Source organism: Barbus barbus (genome assembly GCF_936440315.1).
Source record: "Barbus barbus genome assembly, chromosome: 43".
Taxonomy (NCBI): Eukaryota; Metazoa; Chordata; class Actinopteri; order Cypriniformes; family Cyprinidae; genus Barbus; species Barbus barbus.
Genome location: NC_136721.1, coordinates 128,521 through 144,601, shown reverse-complemented (window position 1 = coordinate 144,601; position 16,081 = coordinate 128,521). Strand labels below are relative to the sequence as shown.

General features: G+C 39.0%; 1 protein-coding gene across 1 annotated transcript in view; it reads left to right on the top strand.

The window, feature by feature from the left end:
* Nucleotides 1-5,755: 5,755 nt before the first annotated feature.
* LOC306862244 (organic cation/carnitine transporter 2-like) overlaps nt 5,756-16,081 on the top strand; it is a gene marked incomplete at both ends in the record, with an annotated part of 29,703 nt that continues 19,377 nt past the window's right edge. The window contains 4 exons of the mRNA XM_079404990.1: nt 5,756-6,160; nt 11,658-11,761; nt 14,847-15,001; nt 15,612-15,783. Of these exons, the coding sequence (XP_079261116.1) occupies nt 5,756-6,160; nt 11,658-11,761; nt 14,847-15,001; nt 15,612-15,783 (836 nt within the window). The remainder of the gene's footprint in view (nt 6,161-11,657; nt 11,762-14,846; nt 15,002-15,611; nt 15,784-16,081) is intronic.

The following is a 16,081-nucleotide window of genomic DNA, read 5'->3' as shown; positions in this document are numbered from 1 at the left end:
ATTGTACCTAAAAAGCTTCAAAGCCTCAAAGACAGACCCTACCACTGACATCTAGAGGTCAGATGCAATTATAGCAGCCACTTTCAAATGATTCACACATCTTGTTGATTCCAGTTTCAACACAAAAGCAATACTCCGCATTAGCAGCTGTCTTCATTCTGAGAATCACAATCCACACATGAAAGTGTTACTATGAAGCAGGGAGGGAACACCAAGCATTTCACGTCTCCTTATAATGAATGAAGCTGTGCCAAAAATTTGAATCAGTCACCTCGCTTCAGGTGTTTCATTGTGACGTATGAAGCCTCTAAGGACATTGATCACGTGATCACTGAGATTTGATACAAGCCTCGACACAGTCTTTCGAACCAGTCTGCTTCAACAGAGTAAAACAGGCTTCAGAGCCTCAGTGTCAAACGTTCCATCTCTAGTAACATGTCAATGCAAGGAAGAGCAGAAGTAGGATCCAAATGCAAGCAATGGAAAATTTGGTTACACTTCATTTTGATAGTCCACTTTATAAATTCTACTAACTATAAGTGACTTTGTAACTACATGTCATCTACATGTCAACTAATTCTCATTAATTTGCAACTACATGTCTACTAACTCTCAGAGTAGACTGTTAGGGTAGGTTTAGGGTTAGTAGAATAAGTTGACTTATACTTGCAAAGTTTCTCATAGTCAGTATGCTGTATATTGTGGACCCATCAAAATAAAGTGTTAGAAGATATTAAGCAGACAGTCTACTAATACTCTAATGACTGCTAGTTGAAACTGGGATGAACAACAGGGGAAAAGCTGAAGCTGAAACTTCACTTGATAGCACTGACACCAGTCATGAGGGAGTACGTTACCCTTAAACACTGAAAAGACATAAGGATATTATGACAACATTAGTCTTAGGACATCAAAAACTAATTTGTTTCATGAATATGACTTAACCTGATGGAGGACACGCTCAGTCATTCAGGCAGTCTCTCATAAAATATATGAAAGTCTCTCTCTCTCTCTCTTTCTTTCTTGCGCGCGCTGTTTAGGCATGTTTTGTGCTGTTGATCGTAGTCGTCATCCCTAATAAATAAATCATTTATTCATGCTTGGGTGTCGGTGGTGAATCCAGTGGCGAGAAATCCCCCACCACTAACTGCAAACTGGCATTTCAGATCTGCCTCCATTTTGTTAGTAACGCCCCAACTTCCAATGATCCAATCAATTCTCGAAGGACGAAATCAAGTCCCGCACTCTCATTTCAGTAGAGAAGAAAAGACAGTCGCAACTTTCATGCTGATTTTAAATAAAAGGTAATCCAGATCAAGAAACGGTGAACATAACACAGGGAGAATCAGGCAGAAGAAACAACACACCACAACTTTGCAAAGACTATGACTGACAAAGACTGACTAAACCTTAGACTAAAGATAGCGATGCGGTAGAAAGAAATGCTGCTGTTCTAAATCATGGATCTCCAACCATGCTCCTGGACAACTACTGTACCATCCTGCAGGATTCAGCTCCAAACCCAGTTAAACACACCTGAATCAGCTAATCAGAGTCTTCAGGATTCCTTGAAGATAAAAGGCAGGTGTGTTGGAGCAGAAGTCTTCCAGGAGCAGCACATGTTCTAAATGTCAGCACAACTGTATTGGATTCTGGCTGAGAGGCCGTAGTAGGTCATCACACACCTTCTAATAATTAAATCAATGCCGTTTCACACGATCAGTTTGTAGTATACAGGTCCTTCTCAAAAAATTAGCATATTGTGATAAAGTTAATTATTTTCTGTAATGTACTGATAAACATTAGACTTTCATATATTTTAGATTCATTACAACACAACTGAAGTAGTTCAAGCCTTTTATTGTTTTAATATTGATGATTTTGGCATACAGCTCATGAAAACCCAAAATTCCTATCTAAAAAAATTTGCATATTTCATCCGACCAATAAAAGAATGGCCATTATGTTCATTTATGCACTCGGGAATCCTTTTGCAGAAATGACTGCTTCAATGCGGCGTGGCATGGAGGCAATCAGCCTGTGGCACTGCTGAGGTGTTATGGAGGCCCAGGATGCTTCGATAGCGGCCTTAAGCTCATCCAGAGTGTTGGGTCTTGCGTCTCTCAACTTTCTCTTCACAATATCCCACAGATTCTCTATGGGGTTCAGGTCAGGAGAGTTGGCAGGCCAATTGAGCACAGTAATACCATGGTCAGTAAACCATTTACCAGTGGTTTTGGCACTGTGAGCAGGTGCCAGGTCGTGCTGAAAAATGAAATCTTCATCTCCATAAAGCTTTTCAGCAGATGGAAGCATGAAGTGCTCTAAAATCTCCTGATAGCTAGCTGCATTGACCCTGCCCTTGATAAAACACAGTGGACCAACACCAGCATCACTGACTGTGGGTACTTGACACTGGACTTCAGGCATTTTGGCATTTCCCTCTCCCCAGTCTTCCTCCAGACTCTGGCACCTTGATTTCCGAATGGCATGCAAAATTTGCTTTCATCCGAAAAAAGTACTTTGGACCACTGAGCAACAGTCCAGTGCTGCTTCTCTGTAGCCCAGGTCAGGCGCTTCTGCCGCTGTTTCTGGTTCAAAAGTGGCTTGACCTGGGGAATGCGGCACCTGTAGCCCATTTCCTGCACACGCCTGTACACGGTGGCTCTGGATGTTTCTACTCCAGACTCAGTCCACTGCTTCCGCAGGTCCCCCAAGGTCTGGAATCGGTCCTTCTCCACAATCTTCCTCAGGGTCCGGTCACCTCTTCTCGTTGTGCTGCGTTTTCTGCCACACTTTTTCCTTCCCACAGACTTCCCACTGAGGTGCCTTGATACAGCACTCTGGGAACAGCCTATTCGTTCAGAAATTTCTTTCTGTGTCTTACCCTCTTGCTTGAGGGTGTCAATGATGGCCTTCTGGACAGCAGTCAGGTCGGCAGTCTTACCCATGATTGCGGTTTTGAGTAATGAACCAGGCTGGGAGTTTTTAAAAGCCTCAGGAATCTTTTGCAGGTGTTTAGAGTTCATTAGTTGATTCAGATGATTAGGTTAATAGCTCGTTTAGAGAACCTTTTCATGATATGCTAATTTTTTGAGATAAGAATTTTGGGTTTTCATGAGCTGTATGCCAAAATCATCAATATTAAAACAATAAAAGGCTTGAACTACTTCAGTTGTGTTGTAATGAATCTAAAATATATGAAAGTCTAATGTTTATCAGTACATTACAGAAAATAATGAACTTTATCACAATATGCTAATTTTTTGAGAAGGACCTGTATATGCAGTACTTTTTTTTTCCAGGGCCCATGTTAACAGGTTGGAGCATTCACACCACACACAGATGCAGTCCAGCAATGCATTGCAGAGCATTGATGACATCACTGAATTCAAAAATGAAATACCTTTAACTGAAAATCTTTTTTAATCTTTTCATTTTTCATTAATGACACACTATTTTCCTTTTTTGATATTGTGCAGTTGCTTTGACACAATTTACATTGTTAAAAGCGCTATATAAAATAAAGGTGACATTGAGCTTTTCACCACTGCACAGGCTGTCAATCTGTGTATAAGTGGTTAATTTGCAGTGACTTCAGGTTACATTGTTACGCTAGCTTTATGAGTGAGTCAGTAAACCATTCATCCAACCAGTTTACTTAGACATGCTGATTCAAGAAAGAAACAAAGTGTTGAAATTATTTGAACTTTGAATAAAACCTTATAAGCCTCAACCAAAATGTAGCACAGCACAGGGGTAACACTGAAGCTGAAGATGAATTTATTGGTCAGCACTAATGACCATCATGTGAAATTCCTTTCATTAACTGGCAAAATGTTCTTCATGCATATGTGACTGGAGCTGAAGAACAAAAGCTCTAACACAGTCAGGTAATGGACTTATCCGGCGTTGCTAGTTCTAACAGGATGTTTTTGAATTAGTCATTCCTGCCTGTTGATGTTTAAAAAGTTTAGTGTAAAGTTATATGACTTGCCGCCACCCATTGGCGGTTTTAGTTTCATATTTAATACTTGGATTTTATATTTCTGTACTAAAAAGTAATTTTTTATTTAAAGGGAAACATATTATGCCCCTTTTTACAAGATGTAATATAAGTTTCAGGTGTCCCCAGAATATGTCTGTGAAATTTCAGCTCAAAATACCCCACAGATCATTTATTATATCATTTTGAAAATGCCTATTTTGAGTAGAAGCAGAAACGCGCTGTGTGTATGTCTCTTTAAATGAAAATGAGCTGCTGCTCCCCGCCCACTTTTCCAGAACAGGACTGTACCTTTACAGCTCATACCTCAGATACTCTGCCAAAAAACATCTGTTTGGTTTTGATTATCATATCTATCGCATTGAAATCATGCGTTTTAAAGCCATATCAGTTTAAACTTCTGATATATGTTTTTCTCAGCGCACACATCCGAAGCAAATGCACAGAAAGCGGCTGTCACATGGCATGTGTGTATTAAACTAAGTTCTCTTTCACAAACAGGTTTAGGATAAAAACACACATAAGTTACAAAAACACATGTCTGTGAAGATAAACAGCTGGGAAAGAAATCACATGTTTATATTAGATTGGTGTGTTCAGTGACAGCAGCGTAATATACAGTACCTATACTGCTGTCCACACTGTTAATATGCCTTCAAAAATCAAATAAAAACAGAAAATCACTCACTACTCTTGAATTAATAATTTATGTAGCTCTAATAAGAAGACAGTTCTTACTTGAATGCTGATGGGATATGATTTATGGGGATTAAAAAAAAAAATTGGGTTTGGGATTGGGTGGATTTTTATAATTATAGGGTTGTTGTGTACACACACTGCCAACATTTATGTCCAAACAACATGTAAGTGAATTTTGCATAATAGATGCCCTTTAAAACATTAATTTCATACCATTATTTATGCATTTGTACTTGCAGTGCAAATGCATATATACAACCTCTAAGGTGCGTTAAACAGTTTGTGTAAATAATTACTCTTTAGTATCTTATTATTCTAATCAAATGCATTGATTAAATGTAATAATTTGACATAAAACATTTACATTTAATAAGCCTAAATAAATGGACAAAAAATGTGGATCTGTATAATTAACCAATATATAATGTAAAATTTTTCAAAATAAAAATAAATTCCTATAACTTTTAAGTTTAATTTTTTTTTTCATATCAGCAATAATCTGCCAGTTGTCTTCTTTATAAAGTAAAAAAAATAAAAATCATAATAATAATAATAATTTACACTCCAAAGATTCAGGTCAGATTAAGTTGGAAATGTTATTTTCATGTTTATGCTAAAGAAATGATTGATAGGAAATAAATGGATCATAAATATTTAGTATCATATAATTCCCTAAATTTAATCAAAGAAAAACAAATGTGGAATTTGTGACTGCCAAGCCAACAACATTACAGCGTTAAGTAAAAATAAAGAAAAATGGTGTTTTTTATCATTTAATCCGAGGGGGGTCCCAAGAGCTTTGACAAAAAGCCTAATACAACACTATCAACGAACTGCTTTGTTACTGAGAAGCTGCAAGATGAAAAACAAACAGGTCTGTCACCTCGCTACTGAGAAATGTCGCTACACTAATAAATGCTCCGAATGCAGCGACGCTAGAGCTTTATTGAGCTGAGTTTGCCTCCTCCCATCTGTGTCTGAAAGCCGGACTTAAGACACTCACAGCGCACTTTACTCTCAAGCTTTTATCGCACGAGTGCTGCGACTGCCATGAACTTCCCAGACTACGATGAAAACACCGCGTTCCTGGGAGACTGGGGACCTTTTCAAAGGAAAGTGTTTATTCTTTTGTGTTTGAGCATTATTCCGAATGGCTTCACTGGTTTATCCATGGTTTTCATGGGCGATACACCCGCTCATCACTGTCTGGTTCCCGCAGCTCTGAATATCACGGATGACTGGAGAAACGTGTCTATTCCTCTAGATGAGGAGGATGAGAACGAAGATTCTCGATTCAGTAAATGTTCAAGATACCGAATGGACATCGTGAAAAACTATTCGGACCGAGGTTTGCTCCCGTGGGTGGATGTGAATGTCTCGGCTATTCCCCGAGAAGGCTGCGTGGACGGCTGGGAGTATGATAAAGGGACATACATCTCCACGATTGTTTCAGAGGTACGTCTCTTTCATCGAGCGCACAGTCCGTCCATGCTTTTATATTCTGCGCGAAGCGGAAATTCGGATTCGGATGTAGCTAGTAAGGGAGATGTTTTTCCGGTCAATATTTGTTCGAGAATGTTTTTTGAAAGTCAGTTTCTGTATAGACGCATGCCTTCAGGTGTTGACTATTTCCATTGTTATTTTCCTGGAAAAATATAGTCTACCCTGCTGCGGGGCATGTTGTCACAATGGGGACCTGCTTATTTATTCAAATGCATGCATTTAAAATCCGTTATAGGATATGGATTTTACAGAAATATTTAAACAGTAAGACAATCATTGAACAAAACAATTCACACACACACACACACACACACATACAGTATATATATATATATATAGCCTATATTAAGAATAAATGAAAATACATATTTTAATTATAATCAGTATCAATGTGACTGCTAGCTCCAACCTGACATTTATGAGCAATACTCTTGTACTGAAAAAAGGCTTCATTATATATTATGTGTTTACTTGTTAATCAGTATATGACATTTTTGTACATATATGAATACGGACATGAATTTCCAAAGAGTTTTCTAATGCAGTTTAACTTGAAGTGGTTTATTGAGGAGGAAAAACAGAGGTATAAATTGGGTGAAAAAAAGTACATTTGGATTGAAATACATTGTGATTACAGCACAGATTTGCATACGTCTGCAGAGAGAAGTGATTCATATCACAGGAAAAGCAAATTATGACATTTTTTTTCAAGATTAGGAGGTCCAAAATATTTCCATGGACAAATCCCTCACAATAAAGACTAGTAACTTGCATTAGGGTCAATCCGTGTCCGTAATCCGTAATTCAGACAAATTTCAGAAACTTCCCTGTCTTAAATTTTTGATTTTGCTCATATTTTTTTCTGAAGAAAGATAACCATGTATAGTGATGAAAGCTAAAATATTAAATGTCATGGATGAATAGTTACTGAATAATCCACTATTTTGTACAGGGGGTTAAAATGGCAATTTTCACCTGAGATTCAGAGCCAAATTACAGGGGGTTCAAATGACTTCAGAAAAATGGCAGCATCATTATGTTATTTTTACACAGGGATTGGTGGGTCTGTTAGTAAGATCGGTTGACTTTAGTGATCTTTGTTGTGTTATATGCCAGTGGTGACCGTTCAAAAATAGGGAAAGAGCACTTTCTTTTTTCCCAAAGTTTGCTGGCCTGTAACTCAATAAGGATTAAAGATATCTTGATGCTCTTTTAGATATTGGCTTCAGGAGTAAATCATTAAATGTTTAAATAAAAACATTTTCAGTGGTCAAAAACCAAATGTGGGTCACTTTGCAAAAATATGATACTTCTTTTCTTTTAAATCAGATGCAAAATTCACTTTTACATGGTGTTTGAACATAAATGTGTGTTGGCAGTGTGTGCACACAACCACCCTATAATGATAAAAATCCACCCAGTGCTTTTTTTTTTAAATCCCCCAAAATAATAACCCCTTTCTCAGATCAAGCCATTCACAGATTCTGGTTTGATGTACATCACACAGGCCAAGGTCCCTCCCATGATTGTTGATTGACACTGGTGTTTTATCACAGACCCGCACTGAGTGAGCTGTCATCAGTCCGCCATTGTTTCGCCACTGGAGCAGATGTAGACAAGAATGTATCCAAAGCAATTGAGTTTTTTTGTTGTTGGATGTAATAATGAACATAGCAGTCATCATTTACTCCCAAAGATGCAGTGGATTACATTTGTTTTTGAAGGGAATGCGCCCCCAATCTACCTAAATGCATCTATGTTCATCTATGTCTATGAAATCATTCGAGATCCAGCTTCACCTACAAAAAATGAGTATAAGCTTTTCTTTTTTTATGAATGTTTGCAAATCGCCTTCCCCAATAATGTGCTAGTTAGCAGGTTCCGTGGCTAAATGCGGCTAAAGTTTACAGTCTCATGAGAATGGTTCGTCACTCCACAGAAGAGATGGGCGGGCTGAAATGGCTTGCTGTGAAAAGAGCTGATTTTGACAGGGTAAAAAGTAGGGCTGCTTGATTAATCAAATGCAATTTCCATACGCATCTTGTCAGTAAAGTCGGTTCTGTAACCAGCAGTAAATCTCCATCCCCTGCTTTCAGATGGAGTGGCATTTAATACACAGAGCCATAATTCACTGACAAGTCACGCAACAATTTCACTGCAAGAAAAAAAATAAAAAATAAATAAATAAGGTCTCTCAAAAACTAAATTGTAATTATCTAACTGAATTATCCTTATTAAAGTTGTAATGCATTATTTTCACAAGGATACAGATATTGTGCATGTGATGCAAATTGAAATCGCAAATTTGAAATATGCCCAATGGAAAGACATCATTTCGCAAAAACTCCCATATACGGCAAAAACGTTTTAACGTTTGGATGAGGTGGTTTTTCAGGCAATTTAATAAAGGAATAAGTTGCAAAACTGCAATGGAATTTTTTTGCATTTACAGGTCACCTGGCGTACATAAGTCACATGATCATTCTTTAATGCACTATAACCTCCAAGACACACCTCATATATGGCTGTTCTCAAGTATAAGGGGCCTTGCCATTAATGCATGTATAATTTACACTGCACACATCTGTGGCACATTACAGCTCCAACACGGCCACTGGCGCTGATCGCGGCCGTTTTAGTCAATGCTTGTGTTTATACCAGCCGTGCCGCTGAACATTAAGGATACCTACCTAGCTTCTTACAAGATGGCGCCGCTTTGTTCGCTCCGCTAAGATATAACAAAGAAACACTTTTGGACATTGGAAACCGCTACACCAACCTGTTTCAGGACACTTTATCCAGGAATCCAGCATGGCCTCTGGAGATTCTTCGGAACGCAGAGATGAACAATAACGAGGCGAAGAATCAAGAAACACCGCGGGAAACGCACTGGGATTCGAGATAGACTCAGGAAAAGGGCTCACAGTCCTCCCCTTCCGAGCATTCTGCTCGCAAATGTCCAATCCTTGGAGAATAAGATGGACGATTTTACAGCCAGGATTAGTTTCCAATGGGACATAAGGGACTGTAACATCCTTTGTTTGTCAGAAACGTGGCTTTCGTCCATGGTCCCGGACACTGCTGTAATGCCAAGTGATAACTTCTCGGTTTTTCGGACGGACAGAACAGCAGAGGCCGGTAAATCCAGGGGTGGAGGAGTGTGTTTCATGATTAACAAGAAATGGTGTGATCCCAGGAATATCTCCATTCTGTCGCGTTCCTGCTCGCCTCATCTGGAACATCTTTCCATTATTTGCCGCCCATTTTATCTGCCCCGGGAGTTTTCATCGATCATTGTTACTGCTGTGTACATTCCACCACAGACGGACACTGGCTTGGCTTTGTCTAAACTTCACGATGTGCTCAGTGGCTACATTAACAAACATCATCGCGGGAGACTTTAACAAAGCTAACCTCAGACGGGTCATGCCGAACTTTCACCAACATGTATCCTGTCCAACTAGAGGACCAACCACACTGGATCATTGCTACACTCAGTTCAAGAATGCCTACAAAGCCCGCTCACTTACGGCTTTTGGCAAATCGGACCATGCCGCCATTTTTCTCACACCGGAATACAAACAAAGGCTCGTTCAGGATCCTCTGGTGCAGAGAGTAGTGACGCGCTGGTCCTCCCACTCAGAGGCTATGCTGCAGGCGGCTCTTGATGACGTCGACTGGGACATGTTCCGGGCGAGTTCTTCTGACGTCAGCGAGTTCACGGATGTAGCATTAAGCTTTGTAAATACGCTAACCGAGCAAGCTACAGAAACAATAATGATAAGGACATTCTCCAATCAGAAACCGTGGGTGGACAGAACAATCCGTGCCGCGGTTAACACACGCACTGTGGCTTACAATGAGGCTCTTCTGACCGGGAATATGAGGAGTACAAAGCATCGTGCTATGGTCTCCGACGTGCAGTAAGAGCCGCTAAACACAGACACAGAGAGAGAATTGAGTCTCATTTCCAGCTCAATGACTCTCGACGGATGTGGCAGGGACTGAGGACCATTCCTGCCTTCGGAAACGAATCCTCCGCGGAGGTGAGAGCAGATCCGTTGCTGGCCGACGAGTTAAACACCTTCTTCGGCCGCTTCGATTGCAACGGCGGCGGCGCGTCTTTGCCGACCAGTGCATCAGGAAGCAGCAGGCAGAGTAGCGATGATCCTGTAATCACCGTGTCAGAGGACGAGCTTCGGAGGGCGCTAAAGAAAGTGAACGTCAGGAAAGCAGCTGATGGGATGGGATAACTGGCCGTGTTCTGAGGTCCTGCACTGATCAGCTCGCTGGTTTGTTCACTTCCATCTTTAATGAGTCCCTTGCTACCTCCATGGTTCCCACCTCATTTAATTAGTGATCAAACTCCATCGCACACCTGCTAGTAATAGGTGCGTAGGACAAAGGACCAACCAGGTGGATCGCCTCAACAGACAAGCAATTCCCGCACACTATCGTAACTTGCAAAAAAGTAATATTTATTAACACAACGTTTCGGTCACACGACCTTCATCAGGAGTATACAAATGTTCAAATTCATCTCTTTTAAGATGAACACATGACCACTTAACAAAGCTCCATCTGTAAACAATTAAGCTCATTAGGAGTATAAATTAACATCACATCGTAAACAGTTACAAATTATGATAGTTACAACAACCAACAAAGATCCCACTACAAATTCATAAGATCCCACCTCATTTAAAAAATCCATAATAATCCCTGTGCCTAAGAACAATAAACCCTCTTGCCTGAATGACTATCGCCCAGTTGCCCTCACATCTATAGTCATGAAGGTTTTTGAGAGACTTGTAAAGAGCCACATCTGCTTCTCCATCCCTGACACTTTGGACCCTCTTCAGTTTGCCTATCACCCAAACAGATCTACGGACGATGCCATCTCTCACGTCTTCCACTCTTCCCTCACACACTTGGACAGCAACAATGGGAATTATGTAAGGCTGCTATTCATTGACTATAGCTCAGCTTTCAACACTATAGTCCCCATTAGGCTGGCTTCTAAACTCACAGACCTAAACTCCTCACTCTGTGTATAATAATAATAAAAACACTTGCTAACCTTACTGCGTTAGGCTAATTGAGACTTGTCATAGCACTTGCATATCATTGCTCTTTTGATTGCTTTCATTGTCCTCATTTGTAAGTCGCTTTGGATAAAAGCGTCTGCTAAATGACTGAATGTAAATGTATGACTATTTTGCATTTAACATAATATAGGTAAATGTGCCATCACAATTATTTAAAAAAAATCTCTAGAATAATAATAAAAAAAACAACAACAACAGGAAATTACAAATTTTGATTGTCAAAAAAATTGTGAAATCCTGTAGAGATTGACTTTCACAAAAAATAAACAAATAAATAAATAACATTTCCTTCTGCAAATTAATATAATAATTTTAAATGTGCATTGTTTGTTCAATCACAGTGGGATCTGGTGTGTTCAGATGACTGGAGGGCTCCGCTGACCTCCTCCATCTTCTTCAGTGGTGTTTTGACTGGCTCTGTGATCTCTGGACAGATGTCTGACAGGTTAAAAACATCACATTTTTCCCCCACATTTGAATATTATAATTACATGCTGATTGTGTTTTTATATCACTGGTAGAGCTGAAACAAACAGTTATCAACAACACTGATCATAAAAACAAATTTGCGACAAATATTTTTGAAGTCTAATAGAAGTTTAATCTCATATGATGTAATGAAATTAAAAACGTAACACAACGTGCTGTAGTGCAAGACTATAATTCAGCCCTGCAGCAATCCAGCAGAATACTGTGTCCAAATTCAAAGGCTGCATCTTTCAAAGGACATAGAATTCAGGAAGTTGAAACCCAATACTTACTGTAGTCCAGCATTTTTTTTTATTTTTTTTATGTTGCAGCCTGATACTACAATTGAAAAAAATATATATTCTCATTAATCTACACTCCGTACCTCATAATAACAAATTGAAAACAGAATTTTAGAAATGTCTGTAAATTTATTAAAAATAAAAAAAACTGAAATATCATATTTACATAAGTATTCCAACATAAGTATGCAACAACACTTGAAATTTAGCTCAGGTGCCTCCCATTTCTCTTGATCATTGATGAGATGTTTCTACAGCTTGATTGGAGTCCACCTGTGGTAAATTAAATTGATTGGACATGATTTGGAGAGACACATACCTTTCTATAAAAGGCCTCACAGCGGACAATGCATATTAGAGCGAAAAGCAAGCCATGAGGTCAAAGGAACTGCCTTCAGAGCTCAGAGACAGGATTGTATCGATACCCAGATCTGGGGAAGGCTACAGAGAGCACAGTGGCTTCCATAATTCTCAAGTGGAAGAAGTTTGGCACAACCAGGACTCTTCCAAGAGCTGGTCGCCCAGCCAAACTGAGCAATTGATGAAGAAGGGCCATGTCTAGACTGGTGACCAAGAAGCTGATGGTCACTCTAGTTGAGCTCCATGACCATATATGCAGGTGGGAGAAACCTACAGAAGGACAAACATCACTGCAACACTCCACCAATCTGGGCTTTATGGCGGTGTGGCCAAACTTAATCCTCTCCTCAGTGAAGACGCATGAAAACACACTTGGAATTTACAAAACAGTACCTAAAGGACCCTCAGACTCTGAGAAACAAGATTCTCTCGTCTGATGAACCTCAATTCCAAGCAGCATGTTTGAAGGAATCCAGCTCTGCTCATCACCTGCAGGGTACCATCCCAAAAGTTAATTGTGCTGGTATCAGCCTCATGCTGTGGAGCTTCTTTTTTCAGCAGCAGGGACTGGGTTGAGGGAAAACTGTATGGAGCAAAGTACAGAGATATCCTCAATGAAAACCTGTTCCACTGTGCTCAGGACCTCAGACTGGGCCGAAGGATCACATTCCAACATGACAATGACCCTAAGCACACAGCCAAGGCAACACAGGAGTGGCTTAGGGACCACTCTGTGAATGTCCTAGAGTGACCCAGCCAGAGCCCTGACTTGAACCCTATCGAACATCTCTGGAGAGACCTGAAAATGGCTGTCCACCAACGGTCCCCATCCAACCTGACTGAGCTTGAAAGGATTTGCAAAGAATGGCAGAAAATCCCCCAATCCGGGTTTGCAAAGCTTGTCATACTCAAAAAGACTTGAGGCTGTAATTGCTGCCGAAGGTGCTTCAACTAAGTACGGAGTAAAGGGTCTGAATACTTATGTAAATGTAATTTATTTCAGTTTCTTTTTTTTTTTTTTAAATTTACAGCCATTTCTAAAATTCTTTCACTTTGTCATTATGAGGTACAAAGTGTAGATTACTGAGAAAAAAAAAATATTTAAACGATTGTAGTATCAGGCTGCAACATAACAAAATTGAAAAAAGTTAAGGGGGTCTGAATACTTCCTGAATGCACTGTAACTCAATATTTTAACTAATTGTGAAAGATGATTAATTGATTAAAGCCTACTGATTAATCTGTGAAATATTTGACAATTAGTTTATTAATCACTCTAATAATCATTAGATTAACTGTTTATCAAAATAATTGTTTGTTGTAGCCCTAATCACTGGGCAGTATGACATGTGAAAGAGTGTGGTTGTTCTGTTTGTCCCTTAACTTCAGGGATGCTGATATTCAATATTACAGTATGATTGCGAGAGTAATATTGCTTTTATTCAGCTGTTTAATAAACAAGTCACAAACAAAATTGACCATTTAGTTGTTGTTTTTTTTTACCTACCAAAGAAAATAATTCCAGAAGCACTGAGTAATCCATAGACAGAGATCTGACTTTAAAACAAATTCAAACAATCCCATCAGTGCATAGAGCAAGACTTTTCATATCTGCTCACAGGTTTTGATTGACTTGTTTTTTGCAGCGTTGAGCGATGTAGCCAATCACAGGCAGTTTTCAGTTAGTCAGAATCCTCTTACCGCAGTTTTTGCTCAGTTCCGAGTTCTGTGAGCTCGTCAATACTCTCATTATTATGAAATGTAGACACAATGTAAATAAGACATTCAGTGTAAAGAAATTTCATGAGATTAAGATGAACTAAAATGAGTGACAGTTTTTTTAGTGATAAACGTGGTCTATGCAAACTTTCTAGACTATTATCCATTCAGAACTTGAAGTCATGCACTTATAGTTTCACTCTCCGATAACCATTTATCCAAGATTGCCTTTGTGTAGCTTTTACTACTTAGTTAAGGTTACTTGTGGGGAAGTCGTGGCCTAATAGTTAGAGAGTCAGACTTGTAATCCAAAGGTTGCGGGTTCGAGTCTCGGGCAGGCAGGGATTGTAGGTGGGGGGAGTGAATATACAGATGCACAGACCAAAGCAGGAAAAAGAGATCCACAATCACTGCCAGGTGGATGCTGCACACCGGCAGTGGTTGAGGAGATCCCCTCTCAATGTAAAGTGCTTTGAGTCACTAGAAAAGCGCTATGTAAATGTCACAGATTAATTACTTCTGATTCCTGACTGGACATACTGATATCCCTGACGTTTCACTGACTTAGTGTTATACTGTGATGATGAATTTTTCCCTTTACTTTTTTTGAGCAGTGTATACACACACCCACACAACTCTAGATGTCTATTTGAAATATACTTGTTTCTTCTTGATTTTTAGGTTTGGCAGGAGAATAGTGCTGTTTGTTACCATGGCGATTCAGACAGTATTCACTTTAATCCAAGTCTTCTCCCCATCTTGGTTGATTTTTTGTTTGTTGTTTTTCATTGTTGGAATGGGCCAAATCTCAAACTACGTGGCAGCGTTTGTGTTAGGTAAGATTTTTGATGTGCTCTCATTTTTAGTGTGTATTTCACATAAGCACTGAATTATCACAACTAATCTATACACTATTGTATTATGGCTTCAGTCATAAACAGTTTATTATAAAAAATTATGGAAGCTTGTTTCTGTCATGAGATAAAAAATTAAAAAGGTATTTAATCTTAAAATTCAGACTTTCTTGCTTGCTATATTCTAGTTTACATCTCAACTTTTTCTCCCCTCAGTTTATATTTGACCATTTTATTTATTTATTTTTTTTTCTGGCATGGAATAAAAAAAAAAAAATCTCAGAATTGTGAATTTATATCTAGCAATTCTATTTATTTATATGTCAGTTTTCTCAGAATTGCGAGAAAAAAGTCAGAATTGTAACATAAAAAGTCAGAATTACCTTCTTTTATTTTTTCTATTCTGTGACAAATGAGCTTCCAGAGAAAAATACAGAATATTATTAAAATCAAGCCTGTTGAATGCCAGCACATTTACTAACACATTTTTAGGTTATGCTTAAAAATTGCATAACAAATGCATGTTTTTGTCTCAGAATCTACATTAAAAGTATTCTCATAATATAATAATAAAAAAAAAACCTTCCCCTAGGAATGGAAATACTGAGCCCCTCCATTCGTGACATCTTCTCCACTCTTGGCGTGTGTCTTTTCTTTTCTATCGGGTACATGTTGCTTCCACTGGCTGCCTACTTCTTGCGAGACTGGAGAATGCTGCTGCTGGCCCTCACCATCCCTGGCTTCTTCTATGTACCCCTCTGGTGGTGGGTGTTTGCTATGGGCCAGATATTATTTAATAATACACCAGACACGAGAAGAGCTATTTTGAGGCAATCATGTACCTATAATGAACATTAGCACAAATGTACATTTGAGTAAGACAGGGGTGTTGTAATACCTTTGAAATGCACAGAAGTTTTAAATGAAGTAAATGACATTGGGTATGTTCCAAAAAAATTGACCCACTGTTGACCCTTCTATTCAAAAGATATTTTGTTCTGGCATTGCTTGATATTGTGCTTTCAAAGACAAAAAATTTTTCTGGCATTCTATGGCTAGCAT